The sequence below is a fragment of the Megalobrama amblycephala genome, linkage group LG11, assembly GCF_018812025.1.
Source record: "Megalobrama amblycephala isolate DHTTF-2021 linkage group LG11, ASM1881202v1, whole genome shotgun sequence".
Lineage (NCBI taxonomy): Eukaryota > Metazoa > Chordata > Actinopteri > Cypriniformes > Xenocyprididae > Megalobrama > Megalobrama amblycephala.
Genome location: NC_063054.1, coordinates 15,871,052 through 15,886,045, shown reverse-complemented (window position 1 = coordinate 15,886,045; position 14,994 = coordinate 15,871,052). Strand labels below are relative to the sequence as shown.

The 14,994-nt window shown below is 37.0% G+C and overlaps 1 protein-coding gene across 1 annotated transcript; it reads left to right on the top strand.

Annotated features, from left to right (window-relative positions):
- The first annotated feature begins 761 nt into the window (after positions 1 to 761).
- On the top strand, positions 762 to 12,454 carry snw1 (SNW domain containing 1). Its single transcript, XM_048206319.1, has 14 exons — positions 762 to 914; positions 1,532 to 1,685; positions 3,384 to 3,545; positions 3,648 to 3,743; positions 5,300 to 5,406; positions 5,944 to 6,048; positions 6,138 to 6,207; positions 6,365 to 6,430; positions 6,535 to 6,651; positions 7,065 to 7,206; positions 8,043 to 8,145; positions 8,540 to 8,657; positions 9,642 to 9,805; positions 12,011 to 12,454. The coding sequence occupies exons 1-14, from the start codon at positions 901 to 903 to the stop codon at positions 12,201 to 12,203; spliced, it is 1,611 nt and encodes a 536-aa protein (XP_048062276.1). The 5' UTR covers positions 762 to 900; the 3' UTR covers positions 12,204 to 12,454.
- The last annotated feature ends 2,540 nt before the right edge of the window (positions 12,455 to 14,994 follow it).

Genomic DNA, 14,994 nt, shown 5'->3' with positions numbered 1-14,994 from the left:
ATCCTCATTGTATATAGCACACCAGTGTACATGCAAATTTGTCTGTTTTGTTTATTTATATTTACACATATGTCTTATTCACACACACACACACACACACAAACATATATATATATATATATATATATATATATATATATATATATATATATATATATATATATATATATTATTATTATTATTATTATTTACTATCTGTGTGTCGTTGTCTCTGTGTACTGGAAGCTTCATGTGTGCAAACATACTTGGCAATAAAGCTCTTTCTGATTCTGATATCATATTTGTGAGATTAAGTCAGATTAAACCGTTTTGAGGTTAATTGATCTAATATTTTTGTAAATCACTGTATTAATATTCAGTAATTTTATGAGTTCAATGTCTTTGCTTTTAATTAAAAAGTTAATTTAATGAAATCATTCAATTTTAATTTATCATGTTGCTATTGCAACATATCTTCTATTAAAATATGAGCAATTAAATAAAATTAGGCTATTCATATAGCCTAGGCCTACTTTTATATGAGTAAATGTTCCTTTCAGATTAATCGCTTTCCCTGGGATTTTGCCTCACCTGTCATCGTATTCAATTATTAACTTATAACTTATAATTTATTTTTGTATAGCCTAGTAATGACACTTATAAGAATGATAGGCCTATGATAATATTTATTCTGTAAATGTTTACCAGGGGGCTTCTTGGCCTCTTAAGATGGCTAGTATATATGCTAAACATATATCTAAATATGTTACAATGTCGTTAAGTATATTCGTATCAATATAGACCAACTACTCTTGAAATGCAGCTTTTCATTGAAGTAGCAGCCTACCCTTCTCTTCTTCAAACATCGCGAGACGTTATCTCAGTGGCGTGACGTCAGAACGTGCGCACAGAAACGACAAGATGTCGCTGGCAAGGTAAGTAGCACTGAAGCTGTTTTTAAAGGTTTTTGTTTCCACTTTTACATTAAATATCAATATAAAGAGGTTTACGTGTTTTTATGTGTCCACATGTGAAGTTTGTTTATAATTTGCGTTCTTTATTACCTGAATTATGTTATTTGATGCGCTGAGGCCTGCGGTGTTGTACTCTTTGTATCACTGTGAGTGCTAAGAAGCTAATGCTACGACTACAGGAAAAACAAAAAAACAAAATAAAACAAAAAAACGGAATATTTCTGATACATAACGTTACATGAATATCAAACTCGCGATCTATAATACACGCTTATACAATTCTTTAAAGGCTTAAAATGCATTTGTTACATCTCTATTGCTTAAAGTAAATAGGTACCTCTTGTACTTTGTGACAATTAAAATTTGCCTATGTTAAGGAAAAATTTGTTGTCGCTTTTTTAAATACAATTTCTCTCTGTTTGACATGCACAGTGTTTGCAGTTCCTACATCATACACTCACATACTGTTGTGTATGGATGTAAGTTTACGTCCAATTAATAGGGATCACCTGATGATTTAATAATTTCTGTCAACCTCACTTTTTTTTTTTTTTTTTTTTCTCTCTTCCATCTTGTAGTTTTCTCCCTGCACCCACCCAATTGTCCCAGGACCAACTGGAGGCGGAGGAGAGGTCTCGTGTTCAGAGGTCGCAATCCACTGCTTTGGTCTCCACCCGCAGAGAACCTCCTCCTTATGGCTTCAGAAAATCATGGGTGCCCCGGGCACTAGAGGTACTGCAATAGAAGATTATTTATGATTTGATTAAATATTATTTTTGCATGTGAATATAAATACATATACACATATGCATACACTAGGGTTGTCACCTTACCATAAACATCTGTCCAAAACTCTATTCTGATCCTGATCAGTTCCAGTCAGTTTAATCACTCTTCTAAATTAATGTGCACACAGAGATCACAAAGACACAAAACTTTTTGTCAACTAAAGAGCTGCATTATGGGCCCGCCTGTCCCAATACCCACACATACTGTATTTCCTGTATATGGCTAAAGTTGGTGTGAAGACCACAAGTGTATGTGGAACTTTTGATTAGCTGATGGGACACACTTGCAAGACTTGGGTAAAATTGGTTTTATATTCGCACATTTGGACTTCTGATAAATTCAGACATTCCAATAAATGTGCAATAAATGAATGTTTGCGAATTTCAAGCAGCGACATGATATTGACAACCAACTATTGTCAACTTGCAACATTTTGCACAGTCGATCAAAATAGACAAGTATTGTTTTAATGGCATATTTACTTCTGAATGTCCACTGAATGTCCAATGTAGTGTGATTAACAAGGCTATTGAATACGGATGTCCGAATGTGCGAATATAAAACCAACTTTACCCAAGTACTTGCAAGCTGATGCAATTAATGTTTTAATTTACTGATGACAGTTAAAGGGTTAGTTCACCCAAAAATGAAAATAATGTAATTTATTACTCACCCTCGTGCTGTTCCACACCCATAAGACCTTCGTTCAACTTTGGAACACAAATTAAGATATTTTTGTTGAAATCCGATGGCTCAGTAAGGCCTGCATATCCAGCAATGACATTTCCTCTCTCAAGATCCATTAATGTACTAAAAACATATTTAAATCAGTTCATGTGAGTACAGTGGTTCAATATTAATATTATAAAGCGACGAGAATATTTTTGGTGTGGTAAAAAAACAAAATAACGACTTATTTAGTGATGGCCGATTTCAAAACACTAATTCAGGAAGCTTCGGAGTGTTATGATTCTTCTGTGTCGAATCATGATTCGGATCGTGACTTTGGCGCTCCGAACCGCTGATTCATAACGCTCCGAAGCTTCCTGAAGCAGTGTTTTGAAATTGGCCATCACTATACAAGTCGTTATTTTGTTTTTTTTGGTGCATCAAAAATATTCTTTATAATATTAATATTAATGAACCACTGTACTCACATGAACCAATTTAAATATGTTTTTAGTACCTTTATGGATCTTGAGAGAGGAAATGTCATTGCTCCCTATGCAGGCCTCACGGAGCCATCGGATTTCAACAAAAATCTTAATTTGCGTTCCGAAGATTAACGAAGGTCTTACGGTGTGGAACGGCATGAGGGTGAGTAATAAATGACAGAATTTTCATTTTTGTGTGAACTAACCCTTTAAGCAATGTTGTAATTGCATTAAGGCATTGAAGTAATTGAACTTCATAAATGTCAAAATGTGAACCTGGGGTGCTTTTGTGTTCCTCATGCACAACAGCATTTCACGTCAGGCCAATCTGGGGCAGGTCACCCTCCACAGTGGTAGGTAGATGAGGAAAAATTATCCGCCACTGTAAAAAAAAAAAAAAATGGTTTTGCCTGGTGGCAGATGTTAGTTTCCTACTCTGAATAAATATTACTGTAAATTGCTTTGGTAATCTTATATTATTTTGAAGGATTTTGGAGATGGAGGAGCTTTTCCAGAGATCCATGTGGCCCAGTATCCTCTGGAAATGGGTAGGAAGAAAAGGACCTCCAATGCTCTAGCAGTGCAGGTGGATGCAGAGGGCAAGATCAAATATGACGCCATTGCTAGGCAAGGTCAAAACAAAGACAAGGTGCGTCATCATCTTCTGTTGTTGAATTGTTCGTATATTCAGTGGATCACACGTGGAGAGGATGTCTTTTGATTCTTTCGTTTGTTTGTTTGTTTGTTTCAGGTCATATTCAGTAAATACACAGACATGCTTCCTAAGGAAGTACTAAACGAAGATGCTCCTGAGCTGCAGAAACCCGATGAAGAGGCAGTGAAAGAGGTGAGATATAACCAAAGACTATAGATATAGAAAGAAACTGCTACACTCAATGTGCAGCAATATATCCTGCCTTCTAATTAAAACAGCCAATCGCTAATTGATAAAGTCGTTGCGTCACTGCAGCTGTCGTTAGAAGCTCCGGTTCCCATAGAAACCTGAGACTCGCGCTTAGGACTGCACATGCGCATTGGCTAGTCTAGCCTGAAAAATAAGTTATTTGTTTTTTTTATGCTATTTGAGCATAGGAAACAACATTTATGGGACAGTTCATGTCAGATTTTGTTGCCGATTTGAAATGTTATTTAATTGTGAGTTCGCCAAGCAGTTTTTGAGATTTCAGGATTCTTCTGTTGAAGTAGATAGGACTTGGTCTTGGATACCCGAAATAGTTACCCAGAGGCGTTACAAATATAGCCGCCGAGTGAACTTTTCTTTTTTTTAAAAGGGACTTTGATATAACACAGCCTCGTTTGACTGAGAACAGTTTAAAATGTAGATATTTACTACAGGCTGAAATAGGGCTGTCAAAATGGCTGAAAAACTAAATTTGAATGCAGACACAGTATATTCAGTAAGACCAGTTCCACTAAAAAATGCTCTTAAATTTAGAGTTTGAATAAATGTTCTGGGTTTGCTACAAGATGAGCTATATCGACAGTATGACGTTGATTACAACAGAAGAGCGCTGATCACAGAGTATTTTAGCGTTTAAAAACTTGAGATGCAGTGGAATGGGGGAAAAAACCTTACGATGTTTAGAGACGTGTTTTTTTTTTTTTTACTTTATGTTGACACAAGTTCATCAGTCAAAGATGTCTGTCTAGCGCACAATGAAAAATAAGCGCAGAAAATGCGTTCTGTGTGAACGGCTTGATTATGGGTTTGATGTAACCAAGATCTTCTCCGCATTGAGCTGCTCTATTTCTGCAATGTTTTCAATGACTTACGCAGCAGCTCCGCATCTTGTGGGAATAACTGGGTAGGCTAGCAAAACATTAAAATGCAACAATGACTTTTACATTATCATTGCATCTCGTGCACCACTGTTAAAGCTGCCTGACGCAGACCTATAATTAAAATGCTCAGTTTTTGCATTCGAATGTGGGATTTTATTTTAAGTTCAACAAAATTTTCGAAATTGTAATTTTATTTTGACAGCCCTAAGCTAAAATAGGGTTTTAACAATAATAGCATTAGTCAATACCAATACCAGTGGAATTTCATAATCATTAATATCAGTTTCGTTATCCCAGTAAAAAATAGTTCTAATGATGGCTATGTGCATTCCTTTAATATATTAAATACTATAAAATATTAATACAAATTGAAGAATATATGTAACTTTTAATAAGGTCAACAGTGTTGCAGAAAAGGTTTTTCTTAGTACTAGTAGTTATTGAAGTAAGAAGAAACAGGTTTATTAGGCATAATTTACACAGTAATGTGCTTTTGTTGTTATTTTTAATCCGTTTTAATCAAACCATAATCCTGGTGACTTTCAATAATTATGAAGCCAAGCCAGCATGAATTAACATTCCTGTTTCCTTCTGCTGTAGATTACAGAAAAGACCAGATCAGCTCTGGAGAAACAGGTATCGCAGAAAATTGCAGCGGCCATGCCTGTACGTGCTGCAGACAAACAGGCCCCAGCACAGTATATTCGGTAAGACCAGTTCCACTAAAAAATGCTCTTAAATTTAGAGTTTGAATAAATGTTCTGGGTTTGCTACAAGATTATGTATATCGACAGTATGATGTTGATTACAACAGAAAATTATTTAAACTTGTCGCTTGGTTAATATCAAGTAAAGCATGTCAGTGTTTAAAGTCTGTAATGTGCAGCTTGAATTTTTGTTCTAGCTCAAGCATGAATTCAGTAAAATCCTTTTTATTGTTTGAGCTTTAAAATTGTCTAAATCATCTGTTTATGAGGTAGGAATAGTTGCCCCCTTGCATTTCCATTTTAACTGCGTTACTGTAATGATTTTTGCTTTAACAGCACTTGTGGGGGAGTCAATTATTTTCTGTGGTAATCAATGTTATGCCTCAGATACTCTCGACAGAGCTTGTATTGAACCTACAAAATTCCTTTAAAGTCTTGAATGTTTCAGTTTTTTGCAATTGTTTGCACTGCAAGATGTTGATGTTGAGTTATTTGAGTTAACAGAAGTTCCATAAATTGTTCTTATATTTCTTAAAGGTACACACCCTCCCAACAAGGACTTGCGTTTAACTCTGGAGCAAAACAGAGAGTCATCCGTATGGTGGAAATGCAGAAAGATCCAATGGAACCACCACGATTCAAGTATGTCAACTTAATCTGAGATTTAAGTGAGATTGAGTGTAGTGTGTGGGGAAAAACACAAGAAACTCAATGTTTGTGTTTTCTAACAGAATCAATAAGAAAATTCCTCGTGGACCTCCATCCCCTCCTGCTCCAGTCATGCACTCTCCAAGCAGAAAGGTAGGAGTCTGGTTTCTGCCAACTATCAATCCCAACATTGATATTCATTGGCTTTGTTTACACTCAGAATCCACAGAAACATGTCTGGAGGAAACATTTCTAAGAACATCTCAACTAACCTCAAAACATTCCTGTTTTTTTCCCTCCTTTTTTATAGATGACAGTGAAAGAACAGCAGGAGTGGAAGATTCCACCCTGTATTTCCAACTGGAAGAACGCAAAGGTAATGCTGAGCCTTCATCAATTATTCAGCTGTTTATTGTTGGTTTAAAATATTGACTATGAATACAACTGTGTTGCTTTCTCACACCTCTCGTTGCTTCTCAGGGTTACACCATTCCTCTGGACAAGCGTTTGGCTGCTGACGGACGAGGCCTGCAGACCGTCCACATCAATGAGAACTTTGCCAAGCTGGCTGAGGCTTTGTACATTGCAGACAGAAAGGTAAACTGCTTATTCCTGCATCCCTTAACACTCTGTATCCCACATTGCTAAGTTTATGAACTTTTAAGAAGTAAAGATACCTTCACAACTCTAGCAACATTATGGAATAGTTTCTCAGACCAAAATGATGTCTGAAGCACTATTGGGGGGTAACATGATCTTAGGATGACATCTGTACAAAAACAATACTACTACTAATAATAATAATAATAATAATTAATAATAAATAATTAATAAATAGCATGGTTCCTCTGATAAATTTGGATAGCATTTATAGATCTAGCTTTATTTTGGTTGTGAATTCTCGCTTTTTACAATGCAAATAAATCCCAATAAAATTAAGTTCTTTCAAGGGATGGTCAATATTTTTTTAAACTGTTTTGATGCTGATGTTGGTTATGTGATGTGTACAGGCCAGAGAGGCTGTGGAGATGAGGGCTCAAGTGGAAAAGAAGATGGCCCAGAAAGAGAAAGAAAAGAAAGAGGAGAAGCTGAGAGAGTTGGCTAAGATGGCCAGAGACAGGAGAGCTGGTATCAAAGCCCACGGTGACAAAGGTACATGCCATCACTTAATGTCTATGAATTCCACTTATACATGTTATCATACATGGCATATGTTAGCCTGACTATGTCAGACTTCCTACTTCTGCTCAATTTCATTTCGCTTCTGTACTCAGTCTGATACAGCGTCAGAGATTTGTGTTTGCCACCGGTCTGGAAACAGCCGGGCCAATCAACGAACAGAGGGCGGGCTGAGAGCCGTGACGTAGATGCTAAGCGCCGAGTTTTACATTGTAGGTTAGAGAAATCGAAAACCGAAACGACCGCGGAAATGGGAAACGAGACACGGGATGCAAACTTCGGGATGCATTAACTTCGCATAATCTGCAAAAGTCGTTTACAGCCATGTTCACTCCGGTATTTCGCTCACATTATCATGTGTTTACAACAGGTTTACAGTGGAAGTTCAATCATAGATTTGAGTTCGATGCATGATGTCTGTGCTTCGATGCGGCTGTACAGGCAGATAACATACGTCATAACTAAACGTATCTGATTGGCTTACGGGTAACCAATGATTTTAAACTTCAGACAAGCGTCCCCTAGCGAGAGAGAAAACACTTCTCTATTATGCCATTCCAGACTCTGTCTACGAAGCAAAGTGAAGTAGCAGAGTCTGGTATTACCAGGCTAGGCATATGTGGTATTTTCCTGAAACATTAGATATTTGTCTAACAATCAGTGTTTGAAATGCTGTCTGTCTGTTTAAAATGTATTTAATGTTTATTTTAAATGTTTTCTAATTCATAAATTGAAAATGGCCCTGGTTTTGGTCATTAGAGTGCTGTCACTATTAGCGAGATCACATCTATGTCTTTGATTTCTTTCAGGTGGTGAGGACACAGAAGTCAGGGAGCGTGACGAGATTCGTCACGAGAGGAGGAAAGAAAGGCAGCACGACAGGAACATCTCCAGAGCTGCCCCTGATAAGAGGTACATGCATTTTTTACACTCTTGCCCTGAATCATTCATGGCCCGGTAGAACTGGTGCACACATCCCATTTTAATGTACGTGTTTTTGTGTTATTTTCTGTCCTCTGATCTCACACAAGTCCCACCGGTGTTTGTTTTTACATCAGGCACCTTTTAGTGAAACAAACTGACACATCCCGTATTCAGACCCGTCTTGTCATGCTTGTTAAAATGCATTTAATCTGTAGTTGTAATAGCTTGAATTATTCATGCTTTTTCCTCAAAAGATGTTCGTGTGAGAATTCCCTGAGCTCCCAGTTTGAGACGTGTAATGTAGCGTGATGACTCTGATGGCTCTTTTTATGAGGTTTTAATGTGAGTTTAGCTGATGTTAGTGTAATTTTGGTCTGTCCAGGTCAAAGCTACAAAGAGATCAGGACAGGGACATCAGTGAGCTCATTGCCCTGGGTCAGCCAAACCCCCGTACCTCCAGTGAGGCTCAGTATGACCAGAGACTCTTCAATCAGAGCAAGGTAATCAACCCTCGGGCTTTGCTGATCTCAAATTGGTCACCTTACCGATTTTAGGTCAGTTTAATGGTAAGGTGCTTTTAAACGTGCAATTAAACACATTAAAATAAAGCTATACTTGTAATGATTGTGATTCACAAAGACAAAATCCATAATCCTTTAGCTCCTTTATCTGCCTCTATAATTTTTGTAATATTTCTATACTTGTAATGATTGTGATTCACTAATATTGGATAAAATCAAGTCCTGCTCTGCATCATTCCACTACAACGTCAATCCACTTCCGCTCAATTTCATTTCGCTTCTGTACTCAGTCTGATACAGCGTCAGAGCCTGTTTGCCACCGGTTGGAAACAGCCGGGCCAATCAACGAACAGAGGGCGGGCTGAGAGCCGTGACGTAGATGCTAAGCGCCGAGTTTTACATTGTAGGTTAGAGAAATCGAAAATGAAACTGACCTCGGATAATTGGGAAACGTAGATACGGGATCTGTTGATGAAACTTAGACAGAACAAGAAGAGTGTTTGCCATGCACTCCGGTATTTCGGCATCACAGTACAACAGGTACAGTAATATCAAGTTCGAGCATGATGTCTGTTTTACAGGACATCATCCACTAAACGTATCTAATATTGGATAAAACTTCTCAAGCCATTCCAGACCTGCTACGAAGCAAAGTGAAGTAGCAGAGTCTGGTATTACCAGGCTTATTCCACACCAAGTATTTATTTTTCTTCACACAGAGCAGCTTCATGCTCTCAAATGGAAATTAAAATCAAAGTGTGGTCTCTATTTATTTATTTATTTATTTATTTTTTTTATTTCATTTTTTTCAGACCGTGGGAAATTGGAAATCTCTAGTGCAAATATATATTTTTAGTTGAATATATATTGACTATAACATGTTAAAAAAATCAATACAAATGACTGTAAGATGCATATTTCATAGATGTAAGGTATGAAACTCACTTTATTTGTGTTTTTCAGGGGATGGACAGTGGTTTTGCCGGTGGAGAGGATGAGATGTATAATGTGTATGATCAGCCCTTCAGAAGTGGCAGAGACATGGCACAGAATATTTATAGGCCTGGTAAAAGTGCGGATAAGGACATGTATGGAGACGACCTGGACACCCTCATGCAGAGCAGCAGGTATGGATACACCTGGACTGAATAATTGCATGCATTTTAAGTACAGAAAAACATCAGATTTAAAAAAACAAAACAAAAAAAACATAAATTTCATCAAATTAAAATTAAAGATGCATCGATTGACCGGCCAGGTATAGGAATCAGACGATTGTCCTCATGATCGGCCCGGATCGGTGACCAGCTGGTCAGTCTCGTGTCTTTCCAATTCCGAGCCGATCTGTTTTGTTACCAGAGGCACAGGCAATAAACGTCAGCTGCGCATTCTTGCGCTCTTCTCTCCGATGGCGAAGTGACACTCACCCGCCTTCTCTCTCTCACTCGTCTCATTCGCTCCGGTTAAATAGTGCTTGTATTGCACATAATTGTAAGTGCTTGTCTTTCCCACAGGTTTCATGCTCACATCAAAAGTGTGCTCACAAGAAAATTGCAATTGGTGCTTCTATAATTAAAATGCAAAGGTGATCATTGCAACCTTGCTTAGGCCCCATTGAATGTTTTGAATGATAGAAATATGGTTAGAATTAGGGATGCCACTTTTTCCAGAACAAGGCAGATACTAGGGATGGGCATTTCAAGCAAAAATAATATTCGATGATCTCTGGGAATTGTTTGATTTTTATTATTCAAAAATCGCACCCCTCCCCCACATGCATGCATGTATGCGTGTATAGGCTACAGCACATGAGAGAGAGAGGGAGAGAGACCATTTACGCTCTGTATGATAACATACTGGTAAATTCAGTAGGGAGGGATAGGCTCTCTTAACTCAAGCCATATAATGATTGTAATGTGCTGAAATATTAATATAATAAAAATAACCAAATAACGTGGGGAGTAGAGCAAGCGTTTTCAATTAATTCTTATAGAAGTTGAGCTTCTATAGGAATTAACTGAAAATGCTCGCTCTGTGCCAGAGGATGCGCACCGTTATGAATGCCCGTGTTGCCGTGTTTTACTTTAAAATTAGCATTGAAAAATATTGATAAATTGAATAGTGGGTTCATTATTATTCTTAATGTAAAACACAACAAAACGGTACAATAACAAACTCACTTAAATGGTTGCTTTTACATTTCCAAAAACCAAATCTTCCGCCGTTGCCTTGTCAGTCAAGAGTGAGGCAAAATGGGCCAAGTGAGGTGAAATCTCCGACTCCTGCTGCTGATCTGTGCTGCGAGTCTCATTCGGCTCACGCTGAATTGAGCAGACACATTTAGTTTTTATTGAAGTGTCCGTTCTCTAACTGAAATAATTTTTTTCTTCGACGACGGTGGGGGCGGTGTTTTATGAATCATTTTTTTTAGAGAAGTTAATTTACAGAAGGCTAACAAGAAAGCTAGTTTACTAAGTAACTATGACAGATGTATCACTTTTATTTCGTTTTTCTATTTTTATTTAAATTATTCACCAACTTGTCAACTATAGTCTATTATAAATTATAGGCTATATAGGTGCTGAGCACCCATAGAAAAATTATATTCTCCATTAATTTTAACCAATAAAAAAACGACTGCAGCTTTCAGACGCAACAATCTTTTTATTTTTATAGTTCACTTGAGGAAGTTACTATGACTGTGACTATTTTAACAACGCATGTGTGCAAGTGTGCATCAATGTAATACATTAATGCGAGAGCGCATCCATGTAATGTGCAGCACAAATCTCTCCACAAAACTTGCGCGCTCTCAAATATAGTGTCCTCTTGGCTCTACTCTGGCTCAGATATTACATGCGCGCTCGGTTTTGAAACTTAAAATAAACTTTATGTGGTTGAAAACACTGAATAGTTGTGAGATGTTTAAAAACACTGAGCACATCCATATTCTGGCTCAGCACCAGCCAAGGTGCAAAAGTACTTTTGAATTTAGCAGTGAACATTCTGATCTTACTGGTGTTGCCATACGGTATCAAATGGATCACCTTTCATATCTTGAATTTTATGGACATTCTAACTGCATTCTATAAGGTTATATCATATCGTGAGTTGCTGCCCTGCATCATATTCATCATCAGTCGACTGTATGAAATGTTAGATGGACAGCCATTTGTAGTGGTGTCCGAAACCATAGTGGACTTACTTTTTAAGGAGGCATTTTACAGAGAGTTTGAGTACACGAGCGGGCCCGATACTGATACTGGTATCGGTGTATCCCTAATACTAGCCTCCTGGTGCATTCAATTGAACCATTTCCCTTCTCTCTCCAGGTTTGTTCCTGATCGGGAGTTCTCAGGTGCTGACCATGGCCCCCGCCGTGACGGGCCTGTGCAGTTTGAGGAGGATCCTTTCGGTCTGGATAAGTTCTTGGAGGAAGCCAAGCAGCACGGAGGCTCCAAAAGGGCATCCACTAGTGGCCGTTCAAAAGACTACGACCACGAGAAGAAACGCAGGAAGGAGTGAGACACTTCCTCTGTCCACAGCTGCAGGGTCAAATCCTTCCCTCCCCCTATTTTTTTTATAGCTGTAAAGTGAATGATGAACTATTAGTATTATGGTGTTTCATCTTTTTTTTTTTTTTTTTTTTCCTTTTTTTATCCTCTTAAATCTAAATGTATTCTCCAGTCATGTTTTCTTTAAATCAAAAGTGTGAACTTAAAACTGTCGTACTGCAAAGCCACCCTAATAAATGTCTTGTAGAGGATTTCATTGAATTATTTGTGAAATTTTTCTTAAGTAATCTCTGACTAGTGCTCCAACTACTTTGGTGTTGGAGAAATGAATTTTAAATGACTCCATTAGTCTTATAAATCCAGTGCACAGTGGTTTCATCTGCTGAGTCTGCTGTTCACACCCTAGAGCGAATTAAGCCTCGACAAACTTGTGCTTGCCTTGAGTTTGTTCAAGGGGGAAGATTAGTATTTAGTTAGTTCGAGAACTTCATAAAAAATGCATAGCTTACATTTATGCAAAAAGGAAGGACCATAAGTTGGTCCTCTATTAATAATGGGTTGATTCTTTAAATAATTGTATTTTCCATAGGATTGTTGAGAGTTGTGCTTGGACTTGATATTCAAAGGTACAATATGTAAGATTTTTGGATGAAAATATCCAAAAACCACTAGAACAGTGTTATATATTTTGTTGACTTGTGTACTTACATTATCCCAGATGTTTCCAAGAATGTTTAAATCCAGAGAAATAAGCAATTTTAACCAGGACATGGACCATGTTTGTGGGTTGCCTATCAATGACATCATACCTGCGTTACCCTCTATTTCGATTTTTATTTTGTAGAAACCATGGAAACACCAAACACACTTTAATATATTATGGTTTATTAGACAGGTGAGCAACTGTTTGGATACATTTATAGACAGAAAACTACTCATTGTTATATAGCTCAACACATTTAGTCTTAGGCCTGTTGTTTGAATCTCGTTTTCTTGATTTTCCGTGAGTACCATGTATTTATCATGCCTCAGAGACCACACTATTTTGTCAAGTGGCTAACATAACATAATCAGATGTATTACAGCATTCTCTCCTTCATACAATGTTTTAAAATTAATTGCATGCCATGTAACAACACAAGCCATCCAGCATTTATTAATGATGATCTAATATCAATCTAACTTACTCCAGTGTGCAACTAGTGTCTTATAGCAGCCACCAAGCGAACGCACAGAGTAACATTGACATTTTCAACACACTCAAATGTATCTTACTTACCTTTTCTTCAAAAATTTAGAAATCCTATTGCATTTTATATCAAGATTCACATGACGGTTGATCAAGAGTTTTAATATAGTTTTAATCTCTTTAGTTTTTTCAAACTTTCAAGTAGTATAAAGTGCCCCTATACAACTGAAACTGCATAATTTCGATTCATGATACTGCATTATTTCCTTATTAGGCTGTAAGTATCTGCCTTAGGTAATGCTAGATGATAAAATGCCAGGTGTTACAAGAACTGATATAGTCAAGTTAACTCAAAATATGTCATTCAGAAGATCATTTCCATATTGTAGATGTCCAAAATGTAGAAGATTCTACTGTGGTTTAGGTTTCCTAATTAAAACCTTTCAAGAAGTTTTATACGGCTAGAGTTGTGTGATGTATTTTTTTCCTACATTTTAATTATTTCTTGAAAAATGCACCCAATTTACATAATGATTAAATGTCCTGAATGAATTTAAAGGGCCAATAAATAAGAGAAACATCTCTGCTCCGCATCTCTATTTGGGGATTTATGTGTTGCTTAAAGCAACGCTAGTCCCATTTATTATCTTTGATTACTATTAATGTATCACTGTAAACTTAGCAACCACCAGGTCCACAGTTTAAAAAATGAGAAGCCAATTTACAGTTTTATTACATATATAATTTTGAATGTCTGTGGATCGTGGGGTAGATGGAATGATAAGGCATGGAAATGGTATCATTTCTCAAGAGTATGAACACTTAATGTATAAAGCATCATCAAAGTTAATGTTTTTGTGCCAATAACGAGCTCAATTTATCCCATTTTAGAATATTATAAAATATTTTACTCCCCTTAATTTTTCTTGTGTGGGGAAATACAGAAATGTGTTTTTGTGGCGTAGCTTGAGGACTGCAATATGACGACGTTTTCATGAGATTCACCCAAAAGTTTTATTTCTGCTGTAATTCTCTTTATATTCCTCATTAGGATCCAGTGAAAAACAAATAGGCCTACATGCTTTATGCATCAATGTAGAATCTATATGTCTTTTTAAATATCCTTTCTAATTTTGTTTCTCATTTCTATTCCAGCATTGTCCAGGTGTTCAGATGTATTTAGTTCTTCAGGACAGGCAGATAATGAGTCCTTACTTTTCTGTTGTTTGCATTTCTAAATGGATGGAGCAAGAAAAATGAGTTTCTCATTGATGACAGCCTAAGGAAATTGGTTCTTTTGCAAGCTTTTGTATGGTTTGAAGAACAAACAACCAGCACATTGTTTTTGTGTCATAATGGAAACTTTGGCAAGCAGACAAAAGCTAAGATTGATAGGTTCTTATCTGCTGTCCATGGAGGAACAAACAGCAATATTCCAGGCTGGTTGTTTCAGTCAATTGAGCAAAAAGCTTTTTGTTCTTTTGGAGCAGAGACTAAAACAGCATTTAAATAGCATTCAGCTACACGTCTGAAGCTCCAGAGCGCTTCAGAAAAGAAAGTAATGGTTATGTCAGTCAAACAGATACCTCTTTAAAATTAACCAGTAAATAGC

Bases quoted from the DNA above. Each gene is read 5' to 3' on its own strand.
- snw1 (XM_048206319.1), top strand. The intron at 3,546-3,647 runs GTGCGTCATCAT...TGTTTGTTTCAG, and splicing joins AAGGTCAAAACAAAGACAAG to GTCATATTCAGTAAATACAC. The intron at 3,744-5,299 runs GTGAGATATAAC...CTTCTGCTGTAG, and splicing joins ATGAAGAGGCAGTGAAAGAG to ATTACAGAAAAGACCAGATC.